The sequence below is a fragment of the Lepidochelys kempii genome, chromosome 3 (assembly GCF_965140265.1).
Source record: "Lepidochelys kempii isolate rLepKem1 chromosome 3, rLepKem1.hap2, whole genome shotgun sequence".
NCBI classification, from domain to species: Eukaryota; Metazoa; Chordata; order Testudines; family Cheloniidae; genus Lepidochelys; species Lepidochelys kempii.
Window position 1 is genome coordinate 42,324,104 of NC_133258.1, and position 21,200 is coordinate 42,345,303.

The 21,200-nt window shown below is 39.8% G+C and overlaps 1 protein-coding gene across 4 annotated transcripts in view; it reads right to left on the reverse strand.

Annotated features, from left to right (window-relative positions):
* CSMD1 (CUB and Sushi multiple domains 1) overlaps window positions 1–21,200 on the reverse strand; it is a 2,000,616-nt gene that overhangs the window by 419,839 nt on the left and 1,559,577 nt on the right. For all 4 annotated transcript variants that reach the window (XM_073336216.1, XM_073336215.1, XM_073336217.1 and 1 more), the window contains exon 22: window positions 12,689–12,858. In XM_073336216.1, coding sequence (XP_073192317.1) covers window positions 12,689–12,858 — 170 coding nt within the window. The remainder of the gene's footprint in view (window positions 1–12,688; window positions 12,859–21,200) is intronic.

The window sequence follows — 21,200 nt, forward strand, 5'->3', positions numbered from 1 at the left end:
CTCTGTGAAGGTCTCCTCCTTACCTTTTTATTAGAGATACTCTTATTACCACCACTGTGCTTTGGTATGATAAGATATATAGTACCAGCTTCCAAACTTCACTTTGACACACCTTGAATCACAATTGCATTAACTAAAACTGAGATGACTGGAAACAATGTAGAAAGAGCAGTAATAAAGCAACAGCTTATTTTACTTAAGTAATTTGTTCTATGGTTGCTATCATTAAATAGATGCTATCAACTAGTTGATAGTTCCTATTTTGCTTTTACCTCAGCGTTATTTGTGATCAACTCTTCAAAAATATAATGCATTTCTCTTTTGATCCTCATCATCATTTATTACTTTTCAGTAAACAAGTGTGTGCAAAAGTGGTTTAAAAAACAAATAAAAGAGACAGGTTTCAGAGTAACAGCCGTGTTAGTCTGTATTCGCAAAAAGAAAAGGACTACTTGTGGCACCTTAGAGACTAACCAATTTATTTGAGCATAAGCTTTCGTGAGCTACAGCTCACTTCATCGGATGCATACTGTGGAAAGTGTAGAAGATATTTTTATACACACAAAGCATGAAAAACTACCTCCCTCCACACCACTCTCCTGCTGGTAATAGCTTATATAAAGTGATCACCCTCCTTACAATGTGTATGATAATCAAGGTGGGCCATTTCCAGCACAAATCCAGGGTTTCACAAGAACGTCGGGGGGGGGGGTAGGAAAAAACAAGGGGAAATAGGTTACCTTGCATAATGACTTAGCCACTCCCCGTCTCTATTCAAGCCTAAGTTAATTGTATCCAATTTGCAAATGAATTCCAATTCAACAGTCTCTCGCTGGAGTCTGGATTTGACGTTTTTTTGTTGTAATATCGCAACTTTCATGTCTGTAATCGCGTGACTAGAGAGATTGACGTGTTCTCCGGCTGGTTTATGAATGTTATAATTCTTGACATCTGATTTGTGTCCATTTATTCTTTTACGTAGAGACTGTCCAGTTTGACCAATGTACATGGCAGAGGGGCATTGCTGGCACATGATGGCATATATCTCATTGGTGGATGTGCAGGTGAACGAGCCTCTGATAGTGTAGCTGATGTTATCAGGCCCTGTGATGGTGTCCCCTGAATGGATATGTGGGCACAGTTGGCAACGGGCTTTGTTGCAAGGATAGGTTCCTGGGTTAGTGGTTCTGTTGTGTGGTAAGAGACAGGATGATATCCTGGCCCCACAGAAGTAAATAGCAAAGCTGCTATTGACATCAATAAGCTCAGCATTTCATTTGTAGTTCCTACAGTGAAGAGTTTACAGTCTGCATTTTAGATATGACAAAATTAATGATGTTAAATTAATAGAGTGGGATTTAGAGGAAGAATGGATTAGAATTACAATAACAATTTCACCTAGTTATGTGGTTTAGGTATGTTCACATAACAGTTATTCTGTTTTTATTTTTTTTATTTGAATCCTCATCCTCTGCCCCCCAACCTACAATCATTGCCTTCCTTACGTTTTCAAACTTTGGCCCCATTGCGCAAACCTTCACCCACATGAAGGTTCCTTAATCACAAAAATAGGCCTGCTGAAATCAACAGTCCTGATTCTATATCCCTTATTCATGCCATTAGTACTTACTCAGGCAGGTAATTCTAATGATGTTAATCAATAATACCCTGGTAAATTGGTTTGTTTTGTTGTGAAACAATTAACTCCTATATCTAGCATAACTCCTACAATTATTAGTGACGCCAGTGGTAACGCTGGTCCCATTTTTTTCAAATGAAATATTTTTTCTTCAAAAAACAGGTATTAGTTAAAAGATTTTTTTCCCAGAAACGTTCTAATCTTTAAAAAAAAAAATGATTTCTTAAAATGGAAACTATTTTAAAAATTAGCATTTTTTTTAGTTTTCTCATTTGTTTTTCATTTTCCTTTTTGACTTTTTCATTGCCAATTTGAATTGGTCAGCTTAGTCACATAGAGGGCTTTTCATGAAATCTCATGTTTTCATTTTTGAATAGCAAAATGAAAAAAAAAAGTAATAATTTCAAAAATGCCTATTGAGCCAAAGGGAGTTTACACATTATGTTTCTGAAGCGTTGTGCCAAAATGATGGCTTTTTTGTTAGGTCTTACCCTATAGGAGGATGATTTTATTAAAATATATAAGTAGAAACCATAATTAAAAAAATAGATTTGTTCAAATACTGGGTTTAAACAATATACATATGTGTCTCTTTACAACCGTTGGGAAGTAGCTAGCGGAGATAATTGAATATGGGCTATAAAGCCAATATTACCAATGTTATAGCTTCTACTCCTGGGGGAATTCTATGCCATTGCACATGCACCAAATTCATAACCCCCCTGCAGATTTTATTTTTCTCTGCAGAATACAGATTCTGCTGGAGAGTTGCTGCAGTTACACCTTTTGCCCACCAGGGGCTGCTCTGATGACAGAAGAGAGGGAAGCCAATGGCTGAAGAAGGACAGGGAAGAGGCTGTGCTCCTCACAGCAGGGCCAGGAGAGGAGGCCTGGGACAGACAGAGCAGTGTACATGGGGTTGCTGGTGGGGGGGTCACATACTGGGGTTCAGAAGGGCTAGTACCAGGGGCAGACTGGGGCATGGGCTCAGGAGCTAGTGGGGTGAGAGCACTGATCTTAGGGCTGAATGGGATGTGGCATGCAGGGCCACAGTGGGACGGGGGTAGGGGGTGCAGGGCCACAGGGGATGGGTGGTAGGGAGCTTGTAGGGACACAGGGGAAGGGGAAAGGGGCTACAGGGACATAGGGTGATTGGGGCAGATGTGCCTGACTGAATGGGAGAAGCCAGGGGTCAGTCAGGGTCTGCATAGGGGAGGCTCCCCAACTCCCTAACAATCCTCCTGCTCCCTCCCCTCACCCACAAATAAAACCCTCTTCCATACCTCTCCCACCCCCACCCAACAATCTCCAGGCTCCTTCCCTCTCCCTCAGCTCCTCCATTACCCCTAAGTCCTTTGCACTGACTTCTGAGGGGTACTGGAAATACATTTCTGTATTGTAGTTTAAATGAATTACTTAAAGTTCTGTATTAATATGCCTAGTAAGGAATCTGTTTGTCCAAAAAAATAAAACTATGTCTTGAATCTATTTTCTTTTTTTGTCTGTATTGTTACAGACATACTTGCTGACAGGTATTTTGAAATAAATTACAAAAATAATTGAAACTGATTATATTGTATTATTTTGACAAATAAAATATGAAGAATTTTAAATACTGTGTGGAGAATTTTTACTTTTTTGGTGCAGAATTTTCCCAGGAATAAACTTTAAACTCCAGCTTTGATCAATATGGATTTTAAAGTCCTTACAAGCTGATGTCTGTTCTGTGACCTACATAAGTTATCTGGTGTTTGGAGTCCAATATTTAGTGGACAGCTTTCCATATTATAGAAAATACTGTCAATATTGGTCATTTTATTGGAAGTCTCTATTAAGAGCTCCATGCTAGGAGACCATAATGCCAAGGACCAACCCAAGAGAGAAACATCATACCGTTCAGGGCTGAGACATGTTTTCTGAGGCAGTGGAGGAAGCTTATACTTTTACTGTCCATTCTATGCTTAATTTGTGGGAAACAGCTGATACTCTGTCCTAAAATCGTCTTTCTGTGCCTAGGCTTTTCATGAGCATGTTCAATCCAACGTATTTAAAATCTCAGCTACCTTGAAAGGCATTTCCTAACCTACCAGTGAATTTAAGTGAATAACATTGAGCTCCTATAAAAATGCACTCTCTGCTTGTAGGGCAGGTGGAGTTTTCAAAAGAGACTAGTGATTTTTGGGTCCCTCCATTTTTTGGATACCCCACTCAAGTCACTTAAAGGATCCAGATTTTCAGAAAGTACTTAGCCTTTGAAAATCAGGTCCCTAAGGTACCTTCATTTGGGCCCCTGAAAACAAGGGGCAGGATGTTAGTGAATATTTAATGCTACGTGTGCTCTGCTTCATAGGAGTAAGCACTGAGTGTGAACTTTTTAAAGGTACTTGGGATTTGGGCACCTAGGCACTTCTGAAAACCCCACTTGACACGTATCAGCATCATTAGGCACCTAAATACCTTAAAAATCTGGCTTTAGATGCCTATCTGCATCTTTAGGCATGTAAATACCTTTACATATCTGTCCCTAAGAGCCTTACATCTGAATCTCATGCCTTTTGTCACACCATGTCCTCAACAACCTCATATTTTTAACATAAATCATCCTGCTTCGAAAGTGATGGTGAATTGATTGGGAGATGCCCTGGTGTCATTCAGCCTTGAAAAATCCTCTCCCTTCAAGTGACTAGACATTATTTATGACCATTGATTTAAACGGCTTCTGCAAGTGTCCGAGTGGCAATAGAAGTGGAAGCACAAAAAACAATCTATAGGGACAAGATGAGGGAATGTTTAAGTAGCCTAAATCATGACTGGATTCCTCAAGTGCCATTTCTCAGTACCTATGGATTGTTCACAGCCAGCACAAAAGGATATTTTGGTTAGACTCTCTTAACATAATGGACAATTTTCTTATTCTTACCTCTACAAACAATAGAAGATGAGGGATTGGTAAACTCTGAAATTGTATGGACTATCCCAGTTTGATGATCTCTAGGTGTGGAGTGATAAGATTCTAGTCCCCCTGAAAACAACAAAGCCAGTCCCCCAAAAAGGGGTAAAGATCATGCACATGTCACCATAATGGGTCTCAATCAAGGCCTCAGAATGACTGCTTGAAGGTGGGCTTAACCATTGTTTGTATGTCCTTAGGAATCCCTGATATCTGCAACCAAGAAGCATGGCAATGTATGTTGCCATGGACCTCACTGCTATGTCCAAGGCATACAGTAACTGCCTGAAAGTAAATCCACACTACCAGCTGATTTTCAGCAATTATAGATTTGAGCTCTTCCCTGCTGTCTTGAGGGAGCTTATCCAAAATGTCTGATATTTTATGCCAATTCAGGTAGTCATTTGCCGTTAACAAGGTCTAATAATTAGAGATATGTAAAGTGAAGACTTGCTGAGTAGAAAATTTTCCTTCCAAAGAAATCTGGACATTTTGTTTTTTTGTCTCTGGGTGCTGTTTTCAGCAGCCCTTGTTGCCTGATCCCTTTCTAGGGAACCTGGGACTGGATGGGTATAAAAATAATCAAATCTAGATGAAGGTTACCTGGTAGCATCTGTGCACTTTTTTTGGAGGCTGGTGCAATAGATGCCGGTGTCTGCCAGATATATCTTGCTGTCTCCAGTAAACCATTGTTAATTGGCACAGCCAAACAACTAGGCAATAATATATGTAAGGTATTTAAGAGTTTGTGATTTTTCCTGTGTCACCTTCTCAGGTATTTAACATGTGGTGGAAAAGATCCTGAAATATTTGTCTGTCTTCAGACTGAGATAGTGTTACAGGCACTACAGCTTTGTCCAGAGAAGATAAGGAGATACCTGTCAGAATTTTCTACCTATTAGTCTGAGGTTGCTTTTAATCTGATACCTACTCTTGTTGCTCGATGTGGGAGAGCACCACCTATGTCCTATGAGCTATTTGAGCTATTGAAGGGGAGGTGAATCTCATCCTCAAATGGGCAACAGATAAAATTATTCTGTCAGGCTGCATGCCCCAATGGCCCCATAGTGTCAGAACTGGGACGGGAATGAGAACTGGGGCCTACGGGGTACATACCATGGGGCATGCATCCTTAGAACCTCTAGACCTGTGATACCAGGAACTTCTCTCTCTCTCAGAGCCAAAAGATCATAGGAATGGGACATCGGAAAGTAGGCAGTGGACACCTTCCTGAGGCATTCAGAAGCTTATGAAAAAAAGTGTAGGTTACTTACCTTGTTCGGGAACTGGAGTTCTTTGAGATATTTGTCTTTATATGCTCCACTTTAGGTGCACATGCAACCCATGTCCTTTAGTCAGAGACTTTTGGTAGCAGTGCCCATTTACTCCAAATATGCACCCTAACTACCCTCAGGCCATGTACCAAGGGTATGTAGGGCAGTGTTGGACAAACCACCCTCAGTTTCTTCTCCACCACAAATTCCTGTCAAGATGAGACTCTGAAGCAAAGGGGAAGGAGGGCAAGTAGTGGAGTACTCCTAGGGGCAAACATCTCAAGGAACTCATGTTACTATACAAGGTAAGTAACTTCTCCTTCTTCTTCAAGTAATGTTCCAAAGGGTGAGCCACTTCGAGATTCCCAATCAATATGCTTGAAGATGGCTGCTTAGGAGCTCGGTCTAAGACTTTTTGAAGAACGGCATTTCCAAAAGCAGCATCTTTGTGTGTGCTCATATAATAGCTCTACAAATTTCTTCAATTGGAACATTTTTCAACAGCACTACAGAAGTAGACAATTATCTAGTAAAATGAGCTATTAGTTCTAGGAAGGTGTAATGCTGTATGATTGAAACATAACTATTTATATCATTAATATTGTTGCTGTTAGACAATTGCAACAAATCTTGTACAAAGTATATCATGTAAGGTGTTAATGAATAGGTTATAATTTGCTGAGTATGATTACCCTGTTTGTATGTATGTATAATCTTTGTATCTAAAGTTATGAATATTGACTATGTGCCAGTATTTCAGATGTTTGCTCCTGGGTTAACAGGCACAAGGTAGTTTACATCCAGGCTAGCCAGCACACTGTGAACGGATAATGCAATTTGATGGCCCATTAAAGAACATAATGGCCATACAAGAAGCTTGTCCCCACCCAGTGAGCCTTCCTGTGGATGCTTTAACCAGAATATGAGTAATGGCTGCTCCTATGAGTCATCAGATCATGCAAGGGGCATGTGACTAGCTCATGTGACCCTGGACACCATCTTGTGCCTGTAATTTCCCACAAACTAAGACTGAGAGCAACCCCTCCACATGGAAGTAGATATAAAAAATCCTGGAAACATCTCCATTTTGCCTATTTCCTGCTCTGATCTCTGGACAATGGACTTCCAGTAAAAGAAGCATTCCAATCAATGGACTGAAGACCCCTTCCAATCTTTTGGAAATTACCAGAGACTTTACAAGCTAGCAGTCTGTAACATCATTGCTACAAACCTGATATAAGAACATAGCCAACATAGCCTTTTTTGTATATATGTGATATATTTGACCATTTTTAACTCTCTTCTCTTATAAATAAACCCTTTAGATATTAGATTGGCAATGGCGTGATTATTGGGTAAGATCTGAGATATCTATTGACCTGGTTGTGGGCTGATCTCTTGGGATCAGAAGGACCCTTGGTTTGATTAAACTGGTTTTCAATAACCACTCATCATAAAGTCTAGTGTCTGAGCGGTGAAATAAGTGCTCAAATGCCCAAGGAGACTGCATTTTTGACTTCTTGCTAACTAGTATAGTGAGACAGAATTTTACTTTTGTTACTGGCTTGGTGTATTTCATGGTAGAATAACCACCACTTTGGGGTGAGTCTGCCCTATTTCTCACCAGTTTGTCCTGAATCTGTTATTCTCAGCTGTGACCCACTGAGGCACAGTGACCAATGGAATCAAGTGAGAAAGGTGCTCCACAATGGGTTGGAGGAAATGGGTAAAACAATGCAGCTGATGATCCAGATGGTGGGACAGTTCACAACCCTGATCGAATCATCAAAATGAGTGTTTGCTCAAAGTCAAAGGCTACACTGCTGTTACCGTGAAGGCTGGAGATTTTTTCTTAAATGGCAGCCCTCTCTTAAGGACTTTTATTCTTTGACAGGCCAGAAACTGAGCAGGATGGGACCTTTGTGCTGTCTGTAGTCAAATAATTTTTCTCTTGTTTGCAGAGATATAGATTCCCACTGAGCAAAGCATGGCCCTTGAATCCTTCAAGAAGTGTAAGGATTTGTCTGTAGATTCACTAAACTGCTTTATTCCATTGAAGGGGAAGTCCTCACCAGTGTTTTGAACTTCTCTCAGGATTCCAAAGGCTTTAGGCCAGGAAGCATGGTGCATAATGACTGGCTGTTCTTCAAATCAGCTGCCCTTTGGAGAGGATATCCCCAAACTTCTCTGGTTGATCCAGTAGTATGTGGTCAATAAAGGAACTGACCAATTTGGTAGCCTAAGTCCGAAGTCTACACAGCTGTTTTAAACACCATAGCATGAGCCTGAGTCTCTGGCCTCTGAGACTCCCTGCTCTGGGTTTAAAATTCAGAGTAGACATATACCAGGTCCTGAGCTACCCTTTGAGGGAGTGAGATGGGGTGATCTTTTCCTCCCCCTGGTAGGACCAGAAGCAGGCCTCATAGAATGAACTAACAGAAAAAATATGAGGTGAATCTCTGTAATTTTCTCTGTTCTTTTTGACAAGGAATGACAGACAGAGCCATTCTTTGGGATGTGCCCTTCCCCAAGGCAAAAAGACATCTTAGGTGACCATTGTTAAGCAACATAGCCACTTCACACAAAGGGGAGTTCTTGAAGTTGGAAGACTTCAGTTTATTCACAGCAATAATGCCCATAACTACAAAAAAAAAGATTCCGTCACATTAAGAGAATATTTTTGTTCTTGTTTGTTGTTGTTTTGCCAGTGGGCAACCCTACATTATTATACACTAACACAAACTTCAATAACTCCGTACAAATAAGGCTAGTTGTTTTGCTCAGTATCCAGGGACATGGGCACTGCAGGCTTCCATTTTGCAGCTACAGGTGGTAAGAAAGAACAAAAGGGCTGTTGGGCCTGCTCTGCCCTTTATGCCCTTGAAGAGGTAGGGGAAGGACAGGAGGACACTCTGGGTGCAGGACATCTGCAGACACTGCTGGCCAAAAGAATCCAATCTCATGTACCTGGGGTCACATGGGCACCAGAAGTGGAAAACATATGGACAGTCACTGAAAGAAGATTATTAAATTGCAATAGGCCACTTGTATCTCTAAAAGTAGAGCTGAGTGGAGAAAGGCAATTTAGTTTCTTCTCAGGAGTTACACTATGGGAGGATAGTCTTAGGCATCGATTTCCACATGTGATGGGGCAGCTTCCCTAAAAACAGTTTAACCAACCGGAGGAGGATTCCCCTTGCAACAGCTCCTTTGACCCTGGCACAAAAAACATGCTTCTGGCAAATGGAGGCATCATCAAGTCAGCCTTATTTCCTAATGATTCTGCATTGCCAGAAGGACACGGCCTTAGAATTTATTGGCAGCCAGCACCCAAATTACCGAAGAACCATGGGATGAAAAGCTTAAAGCTATCTTTGCACCCTACCTCCTAAACTGGGCTGAATGCAGCAGTTGCAGCCTAGGATCTGGGTCTTAGATACCAGTAAGGGTTCAGTAAGGGATTAGCCAACAGAGACTACACTGAGGACCCATGCATCCTACATGTTCCCTGTTCCCAGTCTTCTATATTCACTTTTCAGGCAGTACTTGGCCCTCTCTAGATCGTCCAGCATAGGGTGAGGTTGTGGCCATTTCCTACACTCCCACACCTCCAACCTACCTTACACACAGAAGAGTGGGTTTTCTACCAGCAGGTTCCCAGCTTCCTGATTTCTGTCATCAGAGTCCAACATACATTTGGGGAAAATTTTGCTCTATAATTCAAAATATCATTTTGGTGTTTATTAAACAAATCCTTTTCTTGACAGAGATACAAGTTTCTCCCTTTGGAAAAGTGGGAAACATTGACACACCCTCCCATTCCTCTTTTCTAATATCTCCTATTTCCCTTATATCCCTCAATATCTATACTATATTTTGTAGAGCATATATAGGACCCAATTTTGATTTCCTTATTCACATGAGTAGCCTCATTCACATCAATAGGAAACCACACATGAGTAAGGCAATTACATTTTGACCCTTTTATCATTAAATCAATTGAACTATTTGTGGGGTAACCAACTATTCAGTGAGAGTTACAATAGCACCGCCAGGCCACAAAAGTAAACAGTTATTACTATCATCGAAACTAGAACATAATCATGAAAGTTAAAACTTGGAAGTTTTATAACCAAACTCAGTTATGTGATCACTGCAAGCACTGTCCAATGTTGAGAAGTCAGAAACATAAATATGAAGTAGTAATTTAGGATATGCCAGATAATTTAGATCAGTTATGTGTTTTTTCTGCCTTGTAAAATATGAGAGTTATTTTTAAAAAGTGGGGGCGTGAGTGCAGAAAAAACTATGCCCATAGGTGCATTAAAAATATGAAAGTAGATTTTCAAAGTGTGTATAAATCAAGTATTATTTCTCAATGGGACTATTTAGAGAGGTAAGAAAGGCAAAACAGGCCTTCTGTAATCATAGGTCTGCGTCTTTGTTGCAACAGTATTACAGTTACAGTCTTGTAGTTGTAGGTCTTGGTGGAGCCCTGGGCATAGCCAAAAGGGTGAATGAAAGTAGGCCTGGCCTTGGCAGAGTAGTAACACATTAGGTGTCAGCTAACCAAGTAAGCACATTCCTGACGTGAGAGGATAGTACCAGAACACCCAGAGTTTTCAAGTAGCTGTGTAAACAAATTCCACAAGAGATGGTACAAGAACACACTTACCCCTCATAAGATAAGGAGGGGATGATAGGGTAATGGATGAAAATGTTTTGTTCAAACTAGCAGATTCAAGGATGGTAGCAACATATGGAATGTAATATGTAACTTGTCTGTATCAATGTATAAAAGTAGAAGTCATAGGAGGGGCATCTTTGTGCAAGTCTAGGGGACAGCTTCGTGGTGTGCTGATTGAATTGGTACCATTGTCGCGAGCATACATGTGTTAGTGAATCTGTAACCATTGAGCCTGGACAATAGTACCGTGCTTTATCGACAATAAACCTGACCAAGTGCCTTCATCACCAAACCTGTGGTCTTTCTTTATGAACACCAGCAAGGTCTGCGGAATCTGCCAGCTGCACTCTCTGCTAGTGCAGCTAACACTGAAGCTCAAGGAACAGCAGCACTTAGCAGTCTTAACAACACTTCGCAGCACTAACAACGGTAGTATAGCTCTTCTATTCTCAAATGAGCAACAAAAATACTTTTAAATTAAATTAACATTGTGAAATACATTTATTCATGTATGAATGTCAGTGCTTCATGGAATTTTCAGAAGCCTTTACGAAACTTTGAGCACTGATAACTTCCAGTGATCTGCCATACACATCCATCCATCTCCTCACTGGTTATCCCCTACGATGACCTTCCACCATTCTTTCAAGAACTTTCTCGAAATTATTTCCAACCTCTACACCTAATATGACCAAAGCACATAATTTTATATCTTTGATTTCCAACATCAGGGTCTACTTCTCTCCAATAATATTTCTAAGATAAGCATTCATCTTTGATTCCATCCAGGAGATAGACAAGAGTCTTCAGCAGCACCACATTTCAACTGTTCAGTTTTCTTCTTTTCTGAAGTATTAACGTCCCATGATTCACATCCATAAATCTCTACAGTAAAAAATAAGGCTTTTCACTAGACACACCTTCGTACATTTTGAGATGCCATGTTTTTTCCACATTTTCTTAAGGAAGTCAAAAGCTGAGCGAGCCATCCCTAGTCATCTTCTGATTTCTTTGGAATAGCCTTGTTGGTTGGATATATACGATCTGAGACAATTAAATTTATTTACTTATACAGCTTGTCTGTTAATCATGATGTTGTCTTGCATCTTGCTTTTGCTAGTATCAGTGTAAATACATTTTGATTTCATCACATTCAGGAGCAGCTCATATTCTACACTAACTGTTTTTACATACTCCAACATTTGTTGCATTGCATCTGCGGTTGCAGCAAAGAATGTTGTGTTATCAGCAGATCTGACGTCGATGGAAATCCCAGCTCCTTTATCAAAACATTCCAAAGCTTGTCTCATAATAAATTAGGTATATACGTTAAAGAGGCTTGGGGCAGAATACATCCTCGTTTCACATCCTGCCCAATTCTGCCTACTACTGTTCACACTGTGATCTGCTGGTGGTGGTAGAGATTTGTGATGAGTTCAATGAGGTGCTTTGAAATCCCCATACCAGCCAGTATCCTCAAAAGTTAGTCATGTTGGATGGTATCAAACACTTCTGTGTAGTCAATAAAGCACATGATCAATGGGTGATTATACTCATCACATTTTTCAATGATGAGATGGATATTTGTGATTTGGTCATGACTTAATTAATATTATTGCACAGGTTAAAAAAAGTTGAAAAGCAAAACCTTAAGGATAAAAGGGCCATCCAGAATCAGATACTGCCCTCACAAAGTACTCACAACTCTGCGGATATAAACAACATGTTCATTGTGGATAGAAATCAATTTCTTAAATTATTCAGGTTCATACTTTAGGTTTTCTTTTCATCATTATAATAGCATGATATTTCTACTTGGTGTATTGCAATCTTAATGCAGTTCCCTATTGCATTTGCATTTAATATAAAGAAAGGTGATGCCAGTCAGCTATGGGTTATATGTAGCAAAATATAATATATTTTATGTGTATATATATACACACACACATAAATCACAGCTGACTGGCATCACCTTTCTTTATAATTGAATACAAATGAAATAGTGAATTATTTTTTTATTGTATGTATGTATGTATATATAAAATTTCATTCTCTATTTCATTTGCATATATAGACACACACACCAATTTCTCATGTAAAGTGAAGGGTAGCAGACAATGAAACAGATTTTATTTTACCTTAGCAATATCTCCTTCATGCAGTTGAAAGGTCCTGGCTCTAAGATGGATCCCTTTACCAGCCTCTGTTTCAATTTTATAGATGCATTCGTGGTTGTTGTCATAGTTAGATGGAAAATTTGGAGACAGCAATGTTCCTTCATTTCCAGAGACACTTGCTCCACATTCAGCTAAAGGAAATAGGCACATTAAAAATAAATTAAAAAGGTGGATTATCCATTTCAAGAATATAAAATAATAATTATATTCAAACTAACACTAAGTCTCTTTTATAATACTTAAGTAATAGAGACTATCTGAGAGAAATATGTTGCTGCTGTACTTTATCTTCGATTGACAAACTACCAAAACAACGACCATAAAACAATGACCACATGCTTCGCTTTTAGACTAAGGGAGATTCAGGTTACCTTGGTCTAGTCCCCTTAGCCTTCAACATCCCTTTTAGTTCTCTCATCAGACGGACCTCCACCACAAGCTGGGAGGGCTGATCACACAGAAATTAAATGTTTTGTTGAAGCACATCTGACAGCTGTTCTGGTCTTAGGCAGAAATAAGGGGAGCACTGATCACATTGACTCCCTATTTTACCTGATAAAAAATACTAGACAAAATGGAGAGTCAAGTCCTAAGGTAAAAAACAAAAATCTGACAGTATAATAGCTATTGGAACAGTTTCTTCCATCAGCAATAAAGAAGCTGCTGACATCTGCCAAAGATGAAATCAACAGCTACCCTCCTTCACAAGCGAAGAGTGGATGAGGCCTTCTCCCAGCAGTTTGGAGGGTGGACAGAAAAGACATCCCCTTCCCTCTCAGCGGTAAAGAGAGTCGTTTTATTGCCTGTCTGGAAAGGAAGGTGTGCAGCATGAAGCAAAGGGTTAGGCTGTGGACTTAGCTTGTTTTCTGATTGAAGGGTAACAAAAGTATATCAAGAATGCAAAATAGATATGCTAGGTCACAAGTGATAGCTTCAAAACTCAGGACTTAAGCAAAGAAGAAAAGAATGAAATACTATTTTAAAATCTAAATATTAGCAGCTTTGGAAAAAAATACAGAACTATATTTACCTGTTCTGAACTATAGTCACAAACTGGTAGGTAGATACTACAGGACGTTTAAATATATATATATAACTTATATTGGACTGAATAATAAGACTTAAAGATCAGGCAAAAAATAAAATACAGTGTATTGTTCTGGGAACATGCTCATGGAGAAATGCCTATATTATATCTATATATAGAAAATCAATTGCAAAAAGACTGACTCCAAAACCAAGTATAACGTGGCCTTGACAGATACTATCAACTTTAGATGTTTCTGGCTCCTGAAAAACGTAAAGAATATTGCAGTTTTTGTTTTTAAATTCCTCCGCTATAATTGATTTCATTATAGATTCCCAATGATTACAAGAAGAAGAAAGAGAAGACACTGATGGTCTTACATAGAAGTCTTGATCCTGCTCTCCATTTGAGATCCGTTTAGACAGTATGAAGAAGGGAAGCATCAGGGAGCTGGTTGTGACTCCTTGATTCAGGGCCATCCCACCGTGGCATAAGTTAGAGGTCAGTCCTGACTTGTGAAGGATCAAAAGTAGTGAAGTTCTACCTCACCATGCCTCCTCCCCTCCTCATCCTGCCCAGATGTTGCACTGTCTTTCCCCTTATATTTAGGGTGAGGGGGACAGAAGGTAGAGTAGGTAGCCACCTCCACCAGCAGATAGCTTTCCTATCAGGGGGATTCTCCCACGGATATATCCAGCCAAACTTAAGGCCACTTTTCCCTGCATATATGACACAAAGATGTTTTAGTAGACTGGAGAATCTGCCACTGAGTCAATAGTCATATATATATATATATTTTATATCTTAGATAAATTCCACAAGCCAAGTCAGGGGCAAGATATCTTCCCCTAACAAAAGACCTATCACATATACAAGAGATATTATACATGGTCATAGATATGCTAATTTAACCTACTGAATCTATGAAAGGAATTAAGTATATAAAATCAATTCTACTCAGTGCCATTATTACAGTCAGTAGATGCAAAGCCTACAGTGCTGACACAAATATAATTGGATATATTTCTGTATTTATCATTTTATTTAACATTATGAAAATTTCATTTAAATTAGTACGTATCCAGTGAAGAACCACTGCAGATGGCATCTGTCTGTAAATAATTAACAAAAGTTCTGGCAGTAGACTTAGGAAATCTTATCTCACGTAGAAAGTTCAGATATCCTATACAAACTTTTCCACAAAGAGGGGTCTGCTCAGATAAAGATCAATATGAAAATACTCCTTGAGGAATACATATATCTTTGTTTCCTTAGGCCCAGTTCACGTTGCTTCTCTATCTTCCTCAAAGAACTAAAACTCATTGGCTGTAAAGTACTTTTTAAAAAATAATATTCTTTCAGTAATCAAATGAGAACCAGGAGGACATACACAATACCAGTAGGTATTACAAACAAAACAGGTATAGCCCCACAGTATTAATATCTGTGAAGTAATATAAAATTAACATTGAACTAAGCTGGAAAAGCAAAAACAAATGTGAACCTATTAAATATGCTTCCCAATTAGGAAGATGAATTGTATAGAGAATTATTATTTTAATGGGGAAGAAACTATGATCATTATTATTTCTTAGTGGCCACAGTGTACAAGGGGCTTTATTGAAGATATATCTAGACACAATTCCTACCCCAAAGAGTTTACAGTCTAAAGGTAGACATGATGACAACTAAGAGCTAGAAACAATAGATGGAGAAGTAGAAGGATTGTTGATGAGGATTCAAAAATAAGTTCACCAAGTTATTATGACCCCTTTGTTTTCCAAAATATGTTCCATAATATTTACAACCATCCTCTCTTCCCTGACCCCTCTAATTTACTAAAATCACAGTCTAGGAAACAGTTCCCCTTAACCAGATCCCACACCATCATCAACATAGAATCATAGAATCATAGAATATCAGGGTTGGAAGGGACCCCAGAAGGTCATCTAGTCCAACCCCCTGCTCAAAGCAGGACCAATTCCCAGTTAAATCATCCCAGCCAGGGCTTTGTCAAGCCTGACCTTAAAAACCTCTAAGGAAGGAGATTCTACCACCTCCCTAGGTAATGCATTCCAGTGTTTCACCACCCTCTTAGTGAAAAAGTTTTTCCTAATATCCAATCTAAACCTCCCCCACTGCAACTTGAGACCATTACTCCTCGTTCTGTCATCTGCTACCATTGAGAACAGTCTAGAGCCATCCTCTTTGGAACCCCCTTTCGGGTAGTTGAAAGCAGCTATCAAATCCCCCCTCATTCTTCTCTTCTGCAGGCTAAACAATCCCAGCTCCCTCAGCCTCTCCTCATAAGTCATGTGTTCTAGACCCCTAATCATTTTTGTTGCCCTTCGCTGGACTCTCTCCAATTTATCCACATCCTTCTTGTAGTGTGGGGCCCAAAACTGGACACAGTACTCCAGATGAGGCCTCACCAATGTCGAATAGAGGGGAACGATCACGTCCCTCGATCTGCTCGCTATGCCCCTACTTATACAGCCCAAAATGCCATTGGCCTTCTTGGCAACAAGGGCACACTGCTGACTCATATCCAGCTTCTCGTCCACTGTCACCCTTTGGTCCTTTTCCGCAGAACTGCTGCCTAGCCATTCGGTCCCTAGTCTGTAGCGGTGCATTGGATTCTTCCGTCCTAAGTGCAGGACCCTGCACTTATCCTTATTGAACCTCATCAGATTTCTTTTGGCCCAATCCTCCAGTTTGTCTAGGTCCGTCTGTATCCTATCCCTCCCCTCCAGCGTATCTACCACTCCTCCCAGTTTAGTATCATCCGCAAATTTGCTGAGAGTGCAATCCACACCATCCTCCAGATCATTTATGAAGATATTGAACAAAACCGGCCCAGGACTGACCCTTGGGGCACTCCACTTGATACCGGCTGCCAACTAGACATGGAGCCATTGATCATTACCCGTTGAGCCCGACAATCTAGCCAGCTTTCTACCCACCTTATAGTGCAGAGGCATGGAAAATTGCAGAGGCATTGTCTTCTTGCCAATTGAGTGCCACCTGAATTACTGTTTAGCAAGGTACTTAACGTGGTTTGGGTGTATATTCAGTTTATGTCCACCACTGACAATCTTATTGTGCCACCAAAACTTTTGACACCCACGTGATTGTCAGCTGTGTAGTGGCATTGCTTGGTACACAAACTTTGGAATTCATTGGTCTTCCATTCTAATCATGTGTCTATCACAGTTCAAGGCAACTGCACCTGTATTATCCCCCAGTGATCCAGCAGGAGGAACCCATCCTCATGCTTCCAGCTGCCCAGTTCTTGCCTCTCTTGGATGAAGAGACATGTATTAACCCCTTCCAACTGAGGTATTTCCAGGCTGAAGAGTTCCCAGCCTACCCTATGATATTCCGAGCAAAAGTCAGGCTGCCTAAGGAGGCTGTTTTCCCTTCTTTTCAGAGATGGCACAGTGTAATTTTCAGTTAAGCTACCACACAGCTATTTCTAAGCAAGCAAATTTTACTCTTAAGGTACAAGAAATAGAGAGGAATAATTAAAAAAAGTAAAAGAAAACACACATGTGAGATCACCCAAACTCCAACATGGGTTCTAGTTGATGATTAGCAGTTTTTCCTGTGGTCACAAGTTCATCACAACTTCAGTTAAAAACAAGCAGCCTCATGAATCAGAGAGCCATTCATTTATCCAGTTTGGCTCTTCGAATAGGTCATCAGCAAGACAATGGGTCCACACTCCAGAGTGAAGCTTCAAAGAAGCTGATAACCAGAGGAATTATATTAGCATACCCAATCCTTCTAGAGATTTCCTGGGAAATTCACTTAATTTTAAAAGTTCACGATTTCAAAAACCTCTTTAAAGTTCCTAACATTTTGCCAAGATTGCATTCATTCTTTCTTCCTCCTAAAGAAGTTCTATACAATCCTAAAATGGTACACAATCATTTTCAATACAATGGACTCCCAAAATACTTAAAATTAATTCCGCAAGGTTTAACTTAATTCTTAAGGTTTGTCCAGGATATTGTCACAACTGCAACAATGTCCATATCAAGAAAGCCGCTGAAACCAAACCCATGCTGACTGAGACAGTTGTTGGATTAGGCTTTGAATATCCTCCTTTCTGATCTTGTCCTGACTTTTGAGATGGAGCATCTGAGGAAGGCAACAGGAACTGAAAATGTCAGTCTGGTGTTCTTCAGCTTTCCTAAGCACCCATGTTTCACTTCCATACAATAGAGTTGTCATAACCATGATTTTTTAGATCCTCTGCTACCTGAAAAGTTTGATATCATGATGTCCCCACAGAGGCTGATGAAAGGCTTGAAACATGACAGCAGCTGCTGCTTATACAAGTGTCTGCATCTTTATAGCATCCTCCAGTACTGTCTAAGATTCTGTCCGAATATTTCACAACTGCCATCTGCTCGATGTCCTATCTAGATAGGTTAATACTAAAATGGTTGTAATCTGGAGCTGGAGGCTGCTTGATAGTAATGGCCAAGGATTTAGTTTAATCCAGATTACTAACCAGACCAATGCGTGATGCTTCTTGCCTGACAAAATCAGCCATGAGCTGTAGCGCTTCACCAAACTGATCCAAGAAGACGAAGTCACTGGCGTATTCAAGAATTCAAAGCAGAATGGTGTTCAGCTCAATGACACCAACAGGTACCTCTTCAAGTTTATCCATTGACCAATCCAGACTGATACTGAACAATGATGATGACAAAACCAGCCTTACCAAACTCTCATGGAGACAGGAAACCACCACAGCTATGTAAAACTCCCTGAATGGCAACAACGTTCACTCGTCCCCCATATGAAGCTCAAGGTCCTTGAAGCCACCTTCTATTAACTTCATCTCTACTTATTTATGCAAATACCACCTATATCCCTCTTCTCCTTATGTTCCATCCAAACTTCACTCCACAATATTCCCTTTGTCTTTATGATTTTAGGACCTCATGCCACAAACACTAACGGACATGAGGATTACTCCCAGTAGTAAAAACTATTAGTCTTAATGACAAGGAGTTTTTTAGGTAAATTAGGAAAAAATGAATCCTGATAATGCTATTGCTCCATTACTAGATTACTGTGGGCAACCAAGCTATCAAGATAGCTTATTTCACAATTTCATCTCAAAGCCACATCAAGAACACTAGTTAAAGTCATAAATAGTTAAGCCTCTCAGACACTACATCTAACAACCACTTTCAGGAAAAATGGCAACTGGTGGTGCGGGACTATATTTTGGATCAATGGCACAAATTGGCAGATGGACACCTCAGATCTGTGTCCCCTAGTCTGTCTGGATCAACTATCACACACACCTCAGATCAACCAAATGAACCTAAATATTTTCTTCTTTACAACAGGATGTGCTCTGATCATGGGAAGTTTAACTCATATCTTTACCACTGATGCATCTTGATCTCCTTGGCCTGCCCTACTCTCATGGAATTAAAGAACAAACAATGCGCCATCTGATTACAGACTCCCCTTTCGTGGGATGGATATGATTGACCTCTCCAGATGATGTTGCCGTGATACAGTGGCTACATCACTTATCCAAACCAAATTCATTGTTTGTGCCATCAGAAGCCATATGCTAGAAGACTAGACAGAAACAGTAGAATCATCAATAATGATGCAGAAAAGGCAGAAGTGTTAAAAAAAATTCTGTGCTTTCTTTAAGAAAAAATGAACATAATAACATTCTTTCCATTCCATTAGCATCTCAGGAGGATCTTAAACAGCATCTAATGAAGACAGACATTTTTGCTTGCATATTTATACCTGCCTTTGGAAATTTCCACGACATGCATCTGACGAAGTGGGTATTCACCCATGAAAGCTTATGCTCCAATACGTCTGTTAGTCTATAAGGTGCCACAGGACTCATTGCCATTTTTAAATCCATGGATCCAAATAACTTGCATCGAAGAGTTTTAAAAGATCTGGATGAGGAGCTTGCTAGACTATTAATTTTGATTATCAATAAGACACAGAACACTGGAGAAGGTGCAGAAGACTGGAATAAAGCTAATGTTGCGCAAATATTTTAAGAGGGTACATGGGATGACCTGGGTAACTATAGGCCTGTCAGTCTGACATCAATCCCAAGTAAAATAATGCAACAGCTCATATAAGATTTGATTAGCACAGAATTAAAGGACATGGGAAAATAAATTCCATCACACTAATTTGATATTTTTTTCATGAGATTATGTTTGATTGATAAAGGTAATAGTGTTGATGTAATATACTTAGACTTCTGTAAGGTGTTTGACTTGGTACCATATGACATTTTGATTAAAAAACTAGAAAAATATAAAATTAACATGATACACATTAAATGGATTAAAAAATAGCTGACTGATAGGCCTCAAAATATAACTGTAATTGGGAAACCATCATCGAACATGTGTGTTTCTAGTGGGAGTCCCACAGGTATCAGTTCTTAGTCTTACACTATTAACATTTTTATGAATGGCCTGAAAGAAACCATAAAATCAATAAAAATAATGTTTGCAAATCACACAAACTTTGGAGAAGTGGTAAATAATGAAGAAGACAGTTCATTAATACAGAGCAATCTGAATCACTTGATAAACTGGGCAAAAACAAACAATATGCATTTTAATATAGCTAAATATTAATGTATATATTCAGGAACAAAGCATGTAAGCCTGGGTGATTCTATCCTGGGAAGCACTGACTATGAAAAAGATTTGTGGGGGTCACGTTGGATAATTATCTGAACTTAAACTCCCAGTGTGACGCTGTAGCAAAAAGGAGTAATGTGACCCTTGGATGCATAAACAGGGGATCTTGAGTAGTAGTAGTAAGGTCAGTTTACCTTTAAATTTGGCACTGGAGCAACCACTCCTGAAACACTGTGTCCAGTTTTGCTGTCCACACCTCAAGAAGGGTGTTGATAAATTCGAGAGTTCAGAGAAGAGCCACAAGAATGATTAAAGCAGTGGTTCCCAAACTTGTTCCGCTGCTTGTGCAGGGAATGCCCCTGCTGGGCTGGGCCGGTTTGTTTACCTGCCGCGTCCGCAGGTTCGGCCGATCGTGGCTCCCAGTGGCTGCGGTTCGCTGCTCCAGGACAATGGGGGCTGCTGGAAGCGTGGGCCAGTACGTCCCTTGGTACATATGAGGTACATATGGAATAACATAAGGTAGATTTCTTAAAATCTACAACTGTTGCAATATTTATTTTTGAAGTCTGTTAGTCTGTCTTCTCATTTTTCTTTATTTTAGATGTGTTTTGTTTTGTTTAAAGCTACTGCCATCCACAGCAACACCTTCTGTGCAAAGCAGCTAATTCAACTACTAAATAACTGATACAGTCATTCACATTCTCCTCTTTTGCATATAAATCTTCTCCCAGTGAATAATCACTTTGAAAACTGGCTCATGAAGACCCACAGTTTGGGGGAATCAATC